This window comes from Carassius gibelio, chromosome B3 (assembly GCF_023724105.1).
Source record: "Carassius gibelio isolate Cgi1373 ecotype wild population from Czech Republic chromosome B3, carGib1.2-hapl.c, whole genome shotgun sequence".
Taxonomy (NCBI): Eukaryota; Metazoa; Chordata; class Actinopteri; order Cypriniformes; family Cyprinidae; genus Carassius; species Carassius gibelio.
The window spans coordinates 9,822,435-9,838,427 of record NC_068398.1 but is presented as its reverse complement, the minus strand read 5'-3'; the positions used below and the strand labels follow the sequence as shown (position 1 = coordinate 9,838,427).

The 15,993-nt window shown below is 39.7% G+C and overlaps 1 protein-coding gene across 1 annotated transcript in view; it reads left to right on the top strand.

The window, feature by feature from the left end:
• LOC127953714 (adhesion G protein-coupled receptor L1-like) overlaps window positions 1-15,755 on the top strand; it is a 161,644-nt gene extending 145,889 nt beyond the window's left edge. Inside the window, exons 23-25 of the mRNA XM_052552986.1 lie at window positions 2,783-2,905; window positions 6,539-6,556; window positions 6,867-15,755. Of these exons, the coding sequence (XP_052408946.1) occupies window positions 2,783-2,905; window positions 6,539-6,556; window positions 6,867-7,762 (1,037 nt within the window). The 3' untranslated portion in view covers window positions 7,763-15,755. The remainder of the gene's footprint in view (window positions 1-2,782; window positions 2,906-6,538; window positions 6,557-6,866) is intronic.
• The last annotated feature ends 238 nt before the right edge of the window (window positions 15,756-15,993 follow it).

The following is a 15,993-nucleotide window of genomic DNA, read 5'->3' as shown; positions in this document are numbered from 1 at the left end:
TGCTTCTGGCTAAGAATACAAGTACTCTATCCAAAATATTGCTTTCTCCAGTGAAAATGTTGTCATCTGAATCAGGAGAGAAATATGCACAGATCAAGTGCCATTTACAAGCCAAAACAATTCAGAACAAATATGTTGGTAGATTTTGATGTGAGAGGACAACAGGAGATTCACTTTTTTTTTTTTTTGTAACTTTTTTAGTGGAAGAATATTTTTTATGAATTGTGGAATAGTAATTTGGCTAGAAGTGACCCTTTAAAGATTTGTTTCTTTAACTGTAAAAATAAATAAATAAATACATTTATGCTCTGAAATTGCTTGTAATTTTCACAATTAATTACCAAGAAATGTCAGGTAAAACAATTAATTCAAAGTAAAATTTTGAAGTAGAACGACTGAAATTGTACTCTGATAATTTTCTTAGTTGTATTTACAACTTTGGAAAATAATTTATACAGTGTATAAAAACACGCAGCTTTTCACTTAACATGACAATAATATATGGACTGGAGATGAGTGGATTGCTTCAAGATTACTGGAATGCTTTTATCAGCTGTTTGATCTCTCATTTTGACGGCACCTATTTACTGCAAATGATTAATTCGTGAGCAAGTGATATAATGTTACATTTTTCCATATCTCTCTCCAAACCAATTTACATCTTGGGTGTATTGTCAGCAGGTTTTCGTTTTTGTGTGAATCATTCAAGACACTTGCATTATTCGTTCATTGAAAACTTTCTTATTTAGGAGGGACTACTTTTCTAGGCGGATTAACATTTTGTATGCGCTACTGACATAATTTCTGTGGGCAGGTTTGCGCCATGTAAAACAGTTCTCGACAGATCTGGTATTCCTATTCCATATTACACAAACTCAACAGGTTTACTTGTGTCAAATGATGTTTTGTTCATCTTTTATTTAGCTTAAACGGCACTGTGGGGCTTTAGCGTCTTTACATGGTCATGACAACAATGTTGACAGATTGAATAGGTCACACCAGTCTCATGTTTAATTCTTGTTGGTTCGCTTAACAGTGTGTTTACTACATAGTGTCTGACTGTAATGAGGAATAAGCTGGAATTATTTTCTGTGATAATCAATGTTATGCCACAAATGCTGCTGGCACAGCTTTACTTTTATTAAACTTGGAACATTCCTGCAAGAGGTAAGAAATGTGTGTAGTATGTGTGGCGAGCGTGAGCAAGCGCACGTCTTAAATTAATTCTTGAGGCGGTCCTCTTTGATAGATGATAGCACGAGAGCGCAAGGTTGCACTTTGCCTCAGTCCACTCGATGTCATACTGGCCTCTTTTTAATTTCATGGCATTTCTGTCTGAAAGCCCCGGGCTGCAGCTCTGCGCCTGCATTATGGGCCATACTGAATGTTCCATTTCTCTGAGTCACATTTGTCTACTGCAAGCGTTCACATTTCACTGGGAAATGAACCCACATTTCAGTGGCTGCTCTGTGGAACTACATAATAGCAAATATTACCATTTCCCTCCCAATGACTCCATCTGACAGTGAGGCATGGAATTACGCTCCACGACTACTCTTCAAATACATTTTGGCTTTGCTGCAAATAAACACTTCATCAAATCAGCCATTACGATATCACACAACGACATTATGGATTTTTTATTTGTATTTTTTTTCCTGTGAAATGTCAAACACAATAAACACACTGTAGAGTAGATTCTGTTTAACCTTATTGTGAAGTGCAAATAGCCAGTCCATGTTCATATGATGTATAATTCCTCTTAAAACTGATAGTTCCTCGATGCTTTTGGTCAATAACGTTTCAACCACGGTAAAATGCACAGTCACACTTTATTTTAAGGTCCAATTCTCACTACTAACAAAATTTTGACTTTTACATCAATAAACTCCTAATTTGCTGCTTATTAATAGTTAGTAAGGCAGTTGTTAAGTATTGGGTAGGATTAGGGATGTAGAATATGCTCATGCTGAATGCTTTATAAACTACTAATAAACAGCCAATATGTTATTAATAGATTAATTAATAGAGAGAATTGGTCCCTTTATTAAAGTGTTACTAAATACACCATATAGTTACAGGCTTGATGTGAATCACTGTAAACCCGACAATTAATCTTACTTTACAAGTTACTAGCAGATGTATGCCACTTTTCTGAACTTTTTTTTTTTTTTTAACTAACATTCCAATTTTTAGAAAACAAGTGGGCATGGGTTCACTGGGGCATTGGCAGATCATATAAAACTGTATGATTTAGATTGTAATAATATGGTAATGATTTATTTTAAAGACTTATTCTTACTATTAACTAAATGCTTATTAGCATGTATATTACTGGCATACTGGCTGTTAAGTGGAGCTTATTAATGCCTGATTCTGCATTACCATATTTTATATCCCTTAATTCTATTCCATACCTAAACTGAACAACAACCTAACTATTAATAAGCAGCAAAATAGGAGCTTATTGAGGTAACACTCCTAGTTAATAGTTTTTTAATAGTGTGAATTTGTCCCCAAATTAGTTTGACCAAGAATACATTACAATTAATACGAATTAGCGACAAAGGTAATAATTTGCAAAAATGTAAAACAGAAAAAAATGTCCATGAGATAGTGTTGGTCTAAAAACACGTTATAGCTGTATGTATATTCACAACATACCTGTAACATGGCCTTTAGTTCCTTGCTGTTTAAATAAAATTTATAGTCTAGGATTTTGAAAGTCAGAGATACAAAATGATATGACGTTTATGTGAAGAATTTTCTTTTTCCTTTTTAGGTACAATGGGGAACCATCTTCTGACCAACCCCGTGCTGCAAACCCGTACAGGAAGTTCACCCTACAACACACTGCTGGCTGAGACGTTTACCCCTCCCTCGCCTGGGGTCTTCAACTCTACTGGTAAGTTATTTTGTATTGGAAAGCAAAATCACAAATGAGATTGCTTTATTATCTCATTTGTTTACCACGTAGAGTGTCAGAACGGTTTGAATATCAAACTGTGCTCAAACTTGCCAAAATGCAATGAGCCTGAGACAAAGTTGACATGCAAAATAAACTTTTTTCTTAACTTCTTAGCTATGAATGAGCATCCTCGGAGTGATAAAAGATTCCTCTGGAATGTTTTTCTTCTTCTTTTTTTATTATTATTATCACTATGCTATGATCTGTGCACTCTAGTGTATATGCTATGTGTGTGTAGGTCTATGCGTGTGAGTTTACACCCTGTCGGTCTGACAGTGTGATTCAGAGGGGTGGACAGGGGCTGACCATCTGGCCAGCCTTTCAATCCCTCCCGCTCGAAAGACAGAACAGAGCATCGATTAAAGCTAGGGCTGAAGTTGAGCGACTGACAGCGGAGCGTTCCCTAAAGATTCGACACAGAGTATCGGCATGGCTGTGTCTGTGCCGCACACACATAAAGCCCAGGCTTCGCTCTCTTGCCTTACCGTTCGCCTTCGTGTCCCTATTGAGAGGCAGCGAGAGAGAGATATAGCTGCGGTTCCCATGTCAGTGGGGTGAAATTTAAGACAGCGTCTCTGTTGAATATTTTAAACGTTCCCTCTCTGTGTAATGTGTCAGGCTGATGGTGTGCCGCTCGGCTCTGCTTGGCTGAGAGGACATTTTTAGAATGCTTATGGAGAGGAAGTAGGAGGAGGGCCTCATTAGAATGTCTAATTACTCTCTCTTTGCACAGAGGAGCGTTGATTAAAATCATACCGGGCATTAATATTTAAACCCCCGCACGCCTTGGTCTGCACCGCCACATGCATCTCCTGTGTTCAATACACGCCGACGAGTTAAAAGAATATCACAACATCTGGCGTGTGAAGGGGCGCGTGAAATAAACATCGTCTTGACTTTATGAGACTGAAGTGTGAATAACGTCTCGCCGAATAATGATCGTGCCAAAGCAAAACAATAAAGCTCTGTTTCTAAACTTCCCAAACCAAAGAATGAAGATCCCAACTCCCAAGACTAAAAGAGTGAGATACTGATCTAAATTCTCCTCAGTTCAAAGAATCAGACACTGACTCAAAACTATATGATAGTAGTTCCGCTATTTTCAAACTTTAAACCTCAGGGGGAGAGCTGAGGAAATAGTAAAATCCTCGCATAAATCGTCCTCTCTCTCTCAGTCTCTTTCGCCAGCCTGATCTCACAGTCAAAACGTACATATTTCGACGTAAATTAAAACTGTCCAATACGTATGTGACCTTACGTATTTACAGTGTCATTTACGTATTATCTGGACGTAATTACAGGTTCGATACGTATCGAAATGTACGTAAAAACGACCTCAAATACGTACAGATAGAACGTGTTTTCTGACCAGTCAGTTATCCATAGAAATTTGCTCATGAAGCTGCTTTTCAATGCGTATCTGATTAATTTGTTTAATATTTATGTATATTTTCCCTTTTTATATATTTTTTTGATAAATGTAAGATCCCTATACCCGACCCAAACCTAAACCTACCCATTTTATACAGAATGTTAAAAGAATAAAACATAATTAAACACAATTTTAGTAAAAATATAACATTAAAACGATATTTTGAGCCACTAATGTTAATCCTACACCTACCCCTAAACCTACCCATAACCATTTCTTAACATAACGTTACTGTTATAAACAAACAAATAACAGACAAACAAACGTAACGTTAATCATTTATTTTTTTGCGAAAATATCAAAAATTGGTACCAAAAGTAGTTCAAATTATAAAGAGTTCCAGTCGCAGTCCTCTATGGAGGTAATAGTTTTTATAGGGTACAGAGCAGAATTTAATTTATTAATCCATGAAATTATGTATCTGTCTTCTCTCCGTGGAGGCGCACTGTCGCAGTACTCAGATGTCATAAACTGAAACATGACATGTCGCAATCTGTGACGAATTGGATGAGGACCAATGAGCGTTCGATATCAGTGCCGTAAAGTATGTCGTAACGTGGCGCACTGGCGCTATTTTCAAATTCGAATCATAACGAGCGCGAGTTTTGACTGTGACGGACGCTGTTGCTGAGAATGAAGATGAAGATCGATTGATAAATGGCTGAATTTGCATATGTTCCTTGCAAACATCTGGATTCTAAAGATATGCAGTACAGCAAACAAATAAAATGGATGTGATTTGTAATTGTATGCTGTGCTTTTGTGTATCTATGTGCATGAAAACTTAAGTAAATGTACGTCTGGTAGAACCACATTTAACGTAAAAATACACACGTATTCTCATGAGATCACGTTGCTTTCGCATGTATTCTAGTGAAGTCTAAAACAGTACATTCTAAGAAAATATATTACAATAAAAAAAGTTGTATTTAGTATAAATTTACCCAAACTGAGATATTCATTCAATTCCGCCACAAAATAATACTGATTAAATTATAAATAATTTAATTTGATAGTTATATTTTGTTTACAGAAATATTATAGAAATATCCGCTCAATATCAAATTAAACTCTCATGTTATTCCAAACCTTTATGACTATTTAAAGTCACTTTTTGTTTTAAATGGCAGACAGGTTTGGAACAACAAGAGTGAGAGTAAATCATAATAGAATAGTCAATTTTGGGTGAACTGTCGCTTTAAGTAATTCATTGTAGTTAACTACTATTACTAATCAAATGTACTAACTATTTGATTATAGCTTATAGAATAGCTAATAATATTTTGAAATCAGTGTGTTATTGTAGAGGAGGTTGTCCCCCTAAACTACTAAAGCCCCTTTCACACTGCCATTCCGGCAAATACACAGGTAAAGTGTTCCTGCAATTGTTCCCGGGTCGCTAGATTTTGCACTTTCACACTGCGAGTGATGACCCGGTATATGTGCGTGCTTTCACACACAACCCTTGAAGATCCCGTAATGACACGTGACATCAGCGCGTGACGTGTAATGTACGAGTCGAAAACGCTAGACACGTTATACTTTCACAAACAAACGATCTCTGCGTCAGCGCGGAAAGTGAGGAACTATCTGATCTCTGCTTCATTACAGTTTGCACATATGTTTTCGTCGCGAACGTTGATCTTCCTTCAAAACAGCCAGTAAAAGAGTCGCGCGATAACACGCGTCATCACTTCGACACGGAATTAGATCTGGCTTATGTTCACACAGCGCTCGTCCCGGGTCGAACCCCGCAATGTCACTAGGTTCCCGACCCGGGTTCAATTTGGTAATCAATCCCGGGATGTGGTTGCTTTCACATAGAAGGCGAACCGGCAATGTTCCGGAAATATTGCGGGTCCGACGTGCAGTGTGAAAGGGGCTTAAGTGAGGCACAGCTATGTGGAATTTTTTTCTCTCTCTCTCTCCATTGATATCCAGTGTTGTCTTTTTATGGCTATTACATTTTTTCAAACAATAGAGTTCCTAAATGTGACATTTGTTTATGCCGGTTCAAGAAAAAAAAAAGAAAAAAGTGGTTTCAAGTAAAGCCCAAGATAGAAACATATCATTGATCACTGTTGTTGTCTTTATCTTGTCTCACTTTGCCCTCACATGGCCTCACCATGGATGCACAGGAACTTTCCGTGACCCAAGTAAGACTCTTTCCACTTTCAGGCTTATGGCTATTTTCAGTGTTTTATAGGCTAATTTTGCAGAATGATAACCTCTTCATGCATGCAGTGAAGCCTGTGCTTCTATGTACACAATTTACTTCCCTGGTAATAACTTGCCTCTGTCCGTAAGCCTATTAATCTTTTGATGGAAGTTGCGTTCCCCATTATTGATTTAATCCCGGATTCTGTTGCTGTGAATCCCCGTCTTGATTAAAATAGGTAATGAAGTGCTCACTTTTCCCTCCTCCTTTTTAATTTGCTTACCACCTCTCATTTGCTCTCTCAACAGAGAGCACACTGTCTAAGAACCGAGATCACGGAGGCATGGAGACACTACCTCTGAATGGGAACTTCAACAACAGCTATTCTCTGCGTAGTGTCGGGGGTTCGGGAGCTCCCGGGGGCAGCTGTGATTTCCTGGGAGGCGGAGGTGGAGATAGCCCCCCTCCCCTGCTCAACCCCCGTGGTTCAGAAACTCTCGGCGGCATTCGAAGAAACCTCTCGGACGCAGCAGCGTTCGAAAAGATGATCATATCAGAACTTGTGCACAATAATCTACGAGGCGGTGGAGGGGCGGGGGGCACTGACAGAACATGTGGCAGCCTGGTCAGAGGACATGGGCACATGGGAATGGGGCGGGGCGGAGGCGGGGCAGAGCCAGCAATAGGCATTGAGGACAACGAAGACTTTCATTCTAGAGAATCACGTCAGCGCACGCCGCAAGACGTGGAACTGCTGTACAAGGCTCTGGAGGAGCCCCTGCTCCTGCAGCGTGCCCAGTCTGTGCTCTACCAGAGTGACCCCGATGAGTCTGAAAGCTACACTGCCGACCTGACCGAGAGTTTGGGCCACAGCGGTCACAGCGGCCAAAGCGCACCGGGCCAGGGTCACAATGGAGCCCCAGATTCGCCTGCACGGGACTCACTCTACACCAGCATCACTAACCTGCGAGATTCACCTTACCCCGACAGCAGCCCAGAGCCACTAGAAGTAGTTCCACGCTCGGCTCAGCCTCCAGAGGAGCTGTACTACAGCTCGGGTCGGCCAGCCATAGGCTCCCGCGGAGCCCCCATGCAGACCTTCTACCAGGCTCCACCTAGGAGACCGAGCACTGAAGCCCACCCCGCCCCTGAGCCCCCTCACAGCGAGGGAGATGGACAGATGCAGCTGGTTACAAGCCTGTGACCACGAGAAAGAGGTGGAGGAGGAAGAGCGTCACAGGATCTGATACAATGTGCCGATGGCAATGATGGACTCCACTCCTGTCTCTGACGCCCTCCTTATGTCTGGTTGCCTTTTTGCTCTTTCATTTGTTTTGAAGTAAGAGGTAAGGAAAGCCTAAACAGTGAGAGCGACAGAGAGGTTTGTCTCCATGGCAGCAGGCTCTCTGAAGTGCTGTGTAACCACTCTGCTCTCTCATCAGCATCATTTTCTCCTCCCTCCTCGCGCACACACACAGAGAAAGAGCAGCTATCCAACTGTCTGCCTTCTCTCAATGGACGTCTTTGCCTTCAGCTCACTCTGCTCCAAAAATATCATCAAACTTCACACCGGGCTTCTATTTCTGTGTTTCATTTCAAGTCCTATCTTTAAAATGTTACTTTTGCATAACTCCTTACCTTCGCTTTCCTTTAGCTGTCTTTCTCCATCATTATTTGATGAGAGCTGTTACGCGAGGAAACGGGGTTATGCCATTATATTGCAAGTTACAAAAATCTCTCTGAAAGCTCTTCAGTGTTGCCAAAAATAACTGTTTTTGAGCCAGGACACAAACTGGAATCTACACACACACGCGCACACTCACAGAAGTGCTTGTTACTGAACATCTAGAGTGTGAACATATTCTCATGAAAAAGGAAAACAAGGACTATTGTTTAGACACAGGTAGCGGGAAGCTGCCTCAGTGGAGTTGCCTTCATTTCTCTCTCTGAAATTACTCTTCTGTATAGAACAACCACAGAGGCTGAAAACGAGAGGGAAACGTTAGGACACAACCCATCATCAGCTGGGTCGTTTGAAGCCTCTCGGTCATGGGACCTCTCATGAATTTAAACTCTGTAGGGTTTCGTCTCTGATCCACAGATGGGGGGTGGATTAAGGACTGAAACTGCTCTCCGAATCACTGATGGATGTTGTAGGTGGACGTGTTGTGTCACCTGTGTTATTATGGCTAGAATAATTTTTTTGCTACCGCTCCAGCCATTCTTCTAGTCCGACCTCTGTACATACGAACCACACAAAATCAAAAGCAAGTCTTACTCTACTCGTCTCCTGTACATAGAAGAACAAAAGCAACAAAAAAGTATCAAATACTATGAAAAACAGTTCTTGTACTGCAACAGAAATCGAAAATACAAACTAGATAAATCCTGGCACAATTTTTATGTAATATAACCCATTACATTGTTGGTAATGTTTGACCTTCAACATTCCCAGACAGGAATCGCTTGACGTGAATGGAAGGGGAATACACTGTGCCTCAGGGGCACACTGGTGCATTGTGTGTTGATTGACAATAGCCATAATGTAGTGTTGGTTATATTGTATCTGGAAGATGTAATAGATATCAGAAGACTAGATGAATAGAATATAAGATATTTAGGAGAAAAAAAAATTGGGGGGCACATTCGGAAAAGTTTCAGACGCAAACCCTAGATTGTATTTGACTGTTTTTACATACCAATATCAGCTGTTGTTTCTCAATCTGGTGTGACAGTTGATTTACAATTTGTATGTGTATGTCTGAACGTGAACATTTGGATGCTTGCGAACCAGAGTATGTGAGTGTGCGAGTGTGTATCTCAGAGGCTATTTTTACTGGGTTAGATGGACCCGCATTAGAAGAACAGGAAGCAGAGTAAATCTATATCTATATAAGAGCTCAGTATAAGCTTCCATCTAAAAGACTTTGTTAAAGGTATTTTAAATGTTGCTTTCTTTTGCCAGTCGGGTATAATGGAAACTGAGGTTTAGAACAAAAATTCAAAATAAAACAGGTTTAGCATTCATTGACAGGAACATCTGACCAATGGGACACGGCCTCTGTGGTTTAGAATCCCCATATGCAAATGAGCTGCATAGCCTATTGAACAAAAGAGAGGTATTCATGAGTGCTCCGCCCCTCTGAAGTCTACTCAATCTTCAAGTCTTTCATGTCTGATGTTTTATTTATTAATATTTATTCTTCTGTTTTGATTATTTATGCACATATTCATTTATTCAGTGTGGTTTTCATTCTGTGTACAAAGCATATGTGAGGATGACGAGAGTGTGCTATATTTCGAAAAGCATACTAGCATACTACTCTTGCTGCAGTATATATGATGTATTCTTTGCACAGTATGCACGTTTCCTCCCAAATTACCTAGTAAATTTTGCCAGAATGAGTGGTACACAACATACAGTAAGCTGAATTCGGAATGGCAAAGTCCTCTTAATATCTCTGACATAATAAGAAATATTAAGAGTAGAATGCTATTAAACAGAATTCTGCCAATATAAATTATTTTGTCCCTAGTGGTTTAATTGACCTTTCATTTCCAATGTGATGGATGAACCGAAAATATTGTCTGTTATCTTTAATTTTCTAGTTGGATTGGACTGCCAAAAGCAAAGATGCTTTATTTGACCAAAAAAAAAAAAAAAAAAAACGCTTTTGTTTCCAGTGTTTGTAAAATATTATTAGCTGAATGATCTAACATGATGAGGTCAGTGAAAAATGTTTGAAATGTTTATTGTGAAACATCTGTTCACTATTTTTATTTCATTTTTTTAATACACTTTATAAAATGCAGTAAGTAATAAGCTAGTATGCCTTTCCGAACATAGCCTTATAGAGAAAGAGAAAGGGAGCAGGGGTGAGTATCCATGATTAATGTCAGAGGAAGAGGTGATGTCAAAACTACACAAGTCTGCAGTCGGTTTAGAGAAGGTCTGCTGCACCCACTGTCAAATGTGGAGAACATTGTGCATCCTGAATCAACATCCTATCATTCAATCCAAGCACCATCTGGCCTCTCTCTTTCTCTGTCTCTCACTCCTGTAAGTCTTCTAAGGGGACGTGTGTGCAATCCATTGCATGGTAACTTGTACTGATTGACACAGGGTCAGTATGTTCACCGGTGTGCTGTGGTTAGTACACCCGGTCCTATATTTAGCCCGAGGCATGTATGATCAGCTTTTCTTTAAAGCAATGACCTGAACATTTTTTTTTACTTGCTTTCTTGCAAAAATGTTTCATGTTGATGAGTAGGACCAGCTTCAACTGGTCAGCAGGTTTGACCGTTTGAATGTATTGTCATACACCTTTGTGAACTTGCTCTTAGAGCTTAGGATGCCCTCTATGGAGATCTGCTACTGACTCATGGCCCTCTGCTCACCTGACACCACATCGCTGCTGTTTTACCCCCTTATACCCTTCTGTACCGGCCCACAGAGAGGCTGTTTACCTCTCTCCCTCCATCCCTGGAGACGTCCAATGTGCGTCATGTTTTGTGCATCTCTCCTTTTTATGCCCTTGCTGGTTTTTATTTCCCATCTACCCTTCTTCCACATCCCCCCTCCTATACCATTCTTAGCTCACCAAAATGTTTTTACATGGCTTTCCTAGCTGAGCATTAATGTGGGAAGATTTATGTTAGTCAAAGGCTTTGTTTACATGGGACTGAAGGGATAATATAGTACAGTGTTGAATATGGTGATAATGACAGTGATTATGCGTCGTAGTAAACTGCTAGACTAAAGCCTGCTCCGAGGGACTGCTACCACCTCCAAAATCCCCATACAACCCCTGATTATCATAATAATACTAAGAGCTATAATCTAGCGGAGTCAACCCACCATGCTTCCGCTCTCTGGGTTTCTCACTTTGTCTTTCCCCCCCTCTCGCTCTTTGAGAGCACTTGTGTTCACTGTGCTTTAGATATGAAAGAGTCACCCTGATCCGCTCTCCATATCGGCCTCGTTTTCATGTCTTCACATTCAAATGGAGAGGCAAAGAGTGCATGAGTAGACACCGGATGACTAGGCCCAGACGGAATATGCCAGCTTTTTTCCCCATTTTTATGCGGAATGAGTTCAAACATGATAAAATGTGTTCGGTTGAGCTCAGAGTGCTACACTTTTATTGGTAGCTGAATTCAATTTTCCAAAATATGAAAAGAACCCCTGAAATCGCTTGACGAATACAGATTTCTTTCCTATTTTGAATTTCCTTTGACAAAAGAAGTTCTGTCTGGATATAACCCCCATTTTTATATAACCAATAACCTTTAGTCAACTATGATGACAGAGAGAATTAAAGGGAAGAGCATTCAAATTCTAGATCAGACTGCAGAGTTAATGCTGCCTTCACATGCTGTCAGAAATGTCCTATTTTCCACAGTTGTGATTAGGAGCTTGTCCCATTCAAGTGCTTTGTTGTCAGAAAGAATAAAATGTAGCAATCCCATTGGTTGACAATCATATAAACATTCACCACGCTAGATAGTTTGCTGACAATTCTGGAATTTCACTCAAATACATGCTTATTTCACTGTTTATATAGGGACATACAATTTGCTTCAAATTATATTTCATATAAAGCCTATAAATACACTACTTTAGCGACTAGACAAAATTATGTAGTTTTGAGAATGTAATAAACAACAGCAATGGTTGACCCCTCCAACATGTTTAAAATTTAAGAACTGCCCAACTCGAAAACTCTTAAGTTTCCATGTAGAAAATACAACTTAAGATGTGCTCATGTCCAATTTCCGATTAGGAAACTCATTATTTCCGATAGCACGCGAAGGCAGCATAAGTTCCAAACCTGCTCCAACACACCTGTCTGTTATTATCAAGTGCTCCTGAAGATCTAAATTAGCTGGTTCAGGTGTGTTGGATCAGGGTTAGAACTTAAGGTAGATCTCCAGAAACAGGTTTGGGTATCCCTGTTCTTTGATTGGATAAAAATGTTTTAGAACAAAATTTCCACAGCACCATTTCCACAGGTGCAAGATGAGTCATCAGCCTATTTGGTTGGTTTTCTCAATACTTTTAAATGTGTATCTTCTAAAAGTTACATTTTTAGTAGTACAAAACCACTTGAAGAGGACAAAACATCTCAAAACTGTCATTTATATGTAATGGGGTCTTTAATAATGGCACTCAAGGGACTGGAGATGTCTTCAACTTTGTGATTGACGCGTGTTCCAATTCTGCAGAAATCTTGAGTTTTCCATAAGGGCATATTCTGTACGGGCCTAGGAGACTGAGTGGAACTATGAAAGGTCCTCTTTCCAGACACCTGTCTCTTGTCCCTCTTCACATAGGTTCCATTGCACCGGCCTGCACCTGTGATTCCAACAGTCTGTCACCTTGTTGTCAACCCAATCCTCAGCTGGGGTTTGGCACCAGAGAGCCAGAGTCGTGACCTCTGATCATGAGCAATCCCCCATGGTAGCACAGGAGCTTCGCTTTTAGAGCCACATGTTGACTTGATGTCCAGATAGTAGGATAGATGTAACATAAAGGGAGAGAGAGATATGAAGTCATTCACTGCTGTCAAAACAACATGAACTATCAGCCCTGGGCAAAGCACCCCACCTGCTCGGCCACACGACGTCTGACAGGCAAAGAGAGCCCCTGGAGTTAAATGACATGTTTTATTGGAATCCCTCAGTCACTGAGCGATCAACACCTTCCTGTAACACAGAAGCATTTTAACACCACCACAGCCACCGAACAAGGGACCATCCTGACAGATCTTACTTACACCCTTTTCCATCGAAATGGTGCTCGTGTTAAAATCATGTGTGAATGTCTTTTACAACTGGCCCATATTTCCACTGACTTGAGAGCTGAACGATGAAGAGTATGTTAATACATAACCTGTCTAGAAACAAAGAGTGCTTCTCTGTCTTTTAAGGTGTGGATGCATATACCTTTGCAAAATTTCACAGACAAAATCCAATCGTTTCAATAGGAATTTTGCACATGCATTTACAGTGTTGAACAACAGAATAGTGCATACTTTGAAAGTGACTTCTGTGTGAAGGGTACTTTGTGCATCACTATCCTATTGACTTTGGACAATCGATCTTTTTTGACGGTGGATCATTTTGATTAATCATAGAAATGCAGGGAATTGGTGAAATTGTTTTTTTAAAGTGACCAAATATTTACTCATTTTGAGAGTCTATTTTCAACCCAATGTCACGGCAATTCGTAAATTTTTTACAGGATGGCTTATGCGTACGAATTCGTACAACCACACTCGTACAAATTCATATGATTTTTGCCAAATCGTATGTATTTTACGAGTTGCACAATTCCTATAAATTTGTTCGAATGACCTACACCTAACCCCGCCCCTAATCCTAACCGTCACTGGGGTTTGACAAATCGTATAAAATCGTACGAGTGAGGTTGTACAAATTCGTATGAATAAGCCACCTCATAAAATACATACGAATTGGTCGTGAGATAGCGTTGGTATTTTACCATCCATAAATCTGTATCCTGAGCTGGCTATGATGTAAAGGAAGTCATTTTAAATATTTGAAATCTATTAAGTCTTTATTTCATAATATTAAATTTATAGCAAAAGTAATCATTTCATACACAAAACATTTGTAAGTTAAAGCAATAAGCCACAAGAGACCATGTACTGCATGAAGAAGAGTGCCTAAAACTTAATAATAATAATAATTCCTTACATTTATATACAGTAGCGCTTTTCTAAGCACTCAAAGCGCCTTTAACCATGGTAAAATTAATGTAAAGGACAGGGTTGAGTGATTATTGTGAAAAATGATAGCAACAGCAATATGATTGAAGATAAAAATGTATAATAATTAGTTCAGACAATTTCAAACATTTCTTATGCTTAACAATATAGTTATTTTCAATGCAATAATCGGGAGTGCAAGAGTATCAGCATTTTACAACAAACTTGGAACCTTAGGTTTTATTAAAATCATTTAATTCAATTTGACAGCAAAATTACAATTATTATAGGCTGTTAAGTGTGACATTTCAGTATTTATGGCAGTATCAGTGGTTAAGGAGCCCCGAACCAGCTTTTTTTCTCAGGAGGAGATGTGTGGATTGGGCCAGATTGGGCCACCAGCCCAGCACTGTGTCGGTGGAAAAGGGGTAACTGTCATAAATGGAGAAAGAACTGGCACAGAGCTGTTAAACCAATACCTGCACACTAATAATGTAGTATTATTTGGTCTCTGCATGTGTCTGTGCTAAAAACAGCTCATGTAATGTAGTTCTAAGAATATGTTAGACTGTGACATGAGCCCAGTGGGGGAGGTTCATGTTGTTAACTGTTAACCAGCTGTCTGTCAGTCTTTAACAATGGCAGGGTTGCACCAGAAAACAGAGCTCTGGGTAATACAGACTCCCAAAACAGTGTTCCAACACTGATCACAAAACACTAACATGTGAGTCATGCCTGAGCTGTGTTGTTTCTTGTACTCTGTACAGAAGGGCATTTTTACATGTTTAGGTTGGACCAATCTGAAGCAAGCTGTGGCTTGCTTTATAGCTTCTTTTAGGCATGCCTTTGACTGTATGTTTGCATATTAACTATGTTTGACCCAGAGGGGCCGCGTCGGCCAGCGTTCAGCAGATGGGTGGGTGTAAACCGGGCTTCTAGAAGAATCGCCGCATTATCATACAAGCAAGTTTTTTTAAGAAACACCCAGTGATTCAGTTCAGCATTGTGTTAAATGGGTTTATTGGGTTTTGAGAAAGGAGGCAGGGTCAGAATCACCCTAGAATGTATTAGGCCTTCTTGAGTTGGACTATCATAAAAGTACATCCTTGTGTGGTCACGCAGTATTAGACATTGTATAAGATGAAAGTCAAACATGGGAGAAACAAGTAGTGTTCAACAAAGGCCAGGGTGATGATTGTATCATTGAGGTTATGTATCTTGTACGTTTTTTGTTAGCTTAACTCAGTTTTATTTTATTAAATTATGATGCTTGAGTCCCGTGTAACAGGAGGGTTAATGTGATCTACTGTTTTTATTGAAGAATGATATGTGTTTTATTTCTCACCGTCATTGCTTTGACAGCTGTTCGGGCCAAAGGGGATGGTTTTATGTAAGCGTTTGCGTCATTGCAGGTCAGTACGACCCTGTATCAGCACATATTAATAAAAAATTACTAAAACCAAACAATGGTCGTTTTGTGTCTTAGGTGGGTCAGAAATCACACACTCAAGGTACAAACTAATATTCAGGTGTGTTACCTCCACAAATTGTTTCATTAATGGTAATGCAAATTAGGCAACTTCAACCCCTGCTGTGAGATCCATGTATAACGTCAGTCAAAGTTTCTTACACAGAAACATATGCAACTGAGTTTTGCATGACAATTTTCCAACCTCTGTGACCTTTAGAATTGCACAGGCAGTTT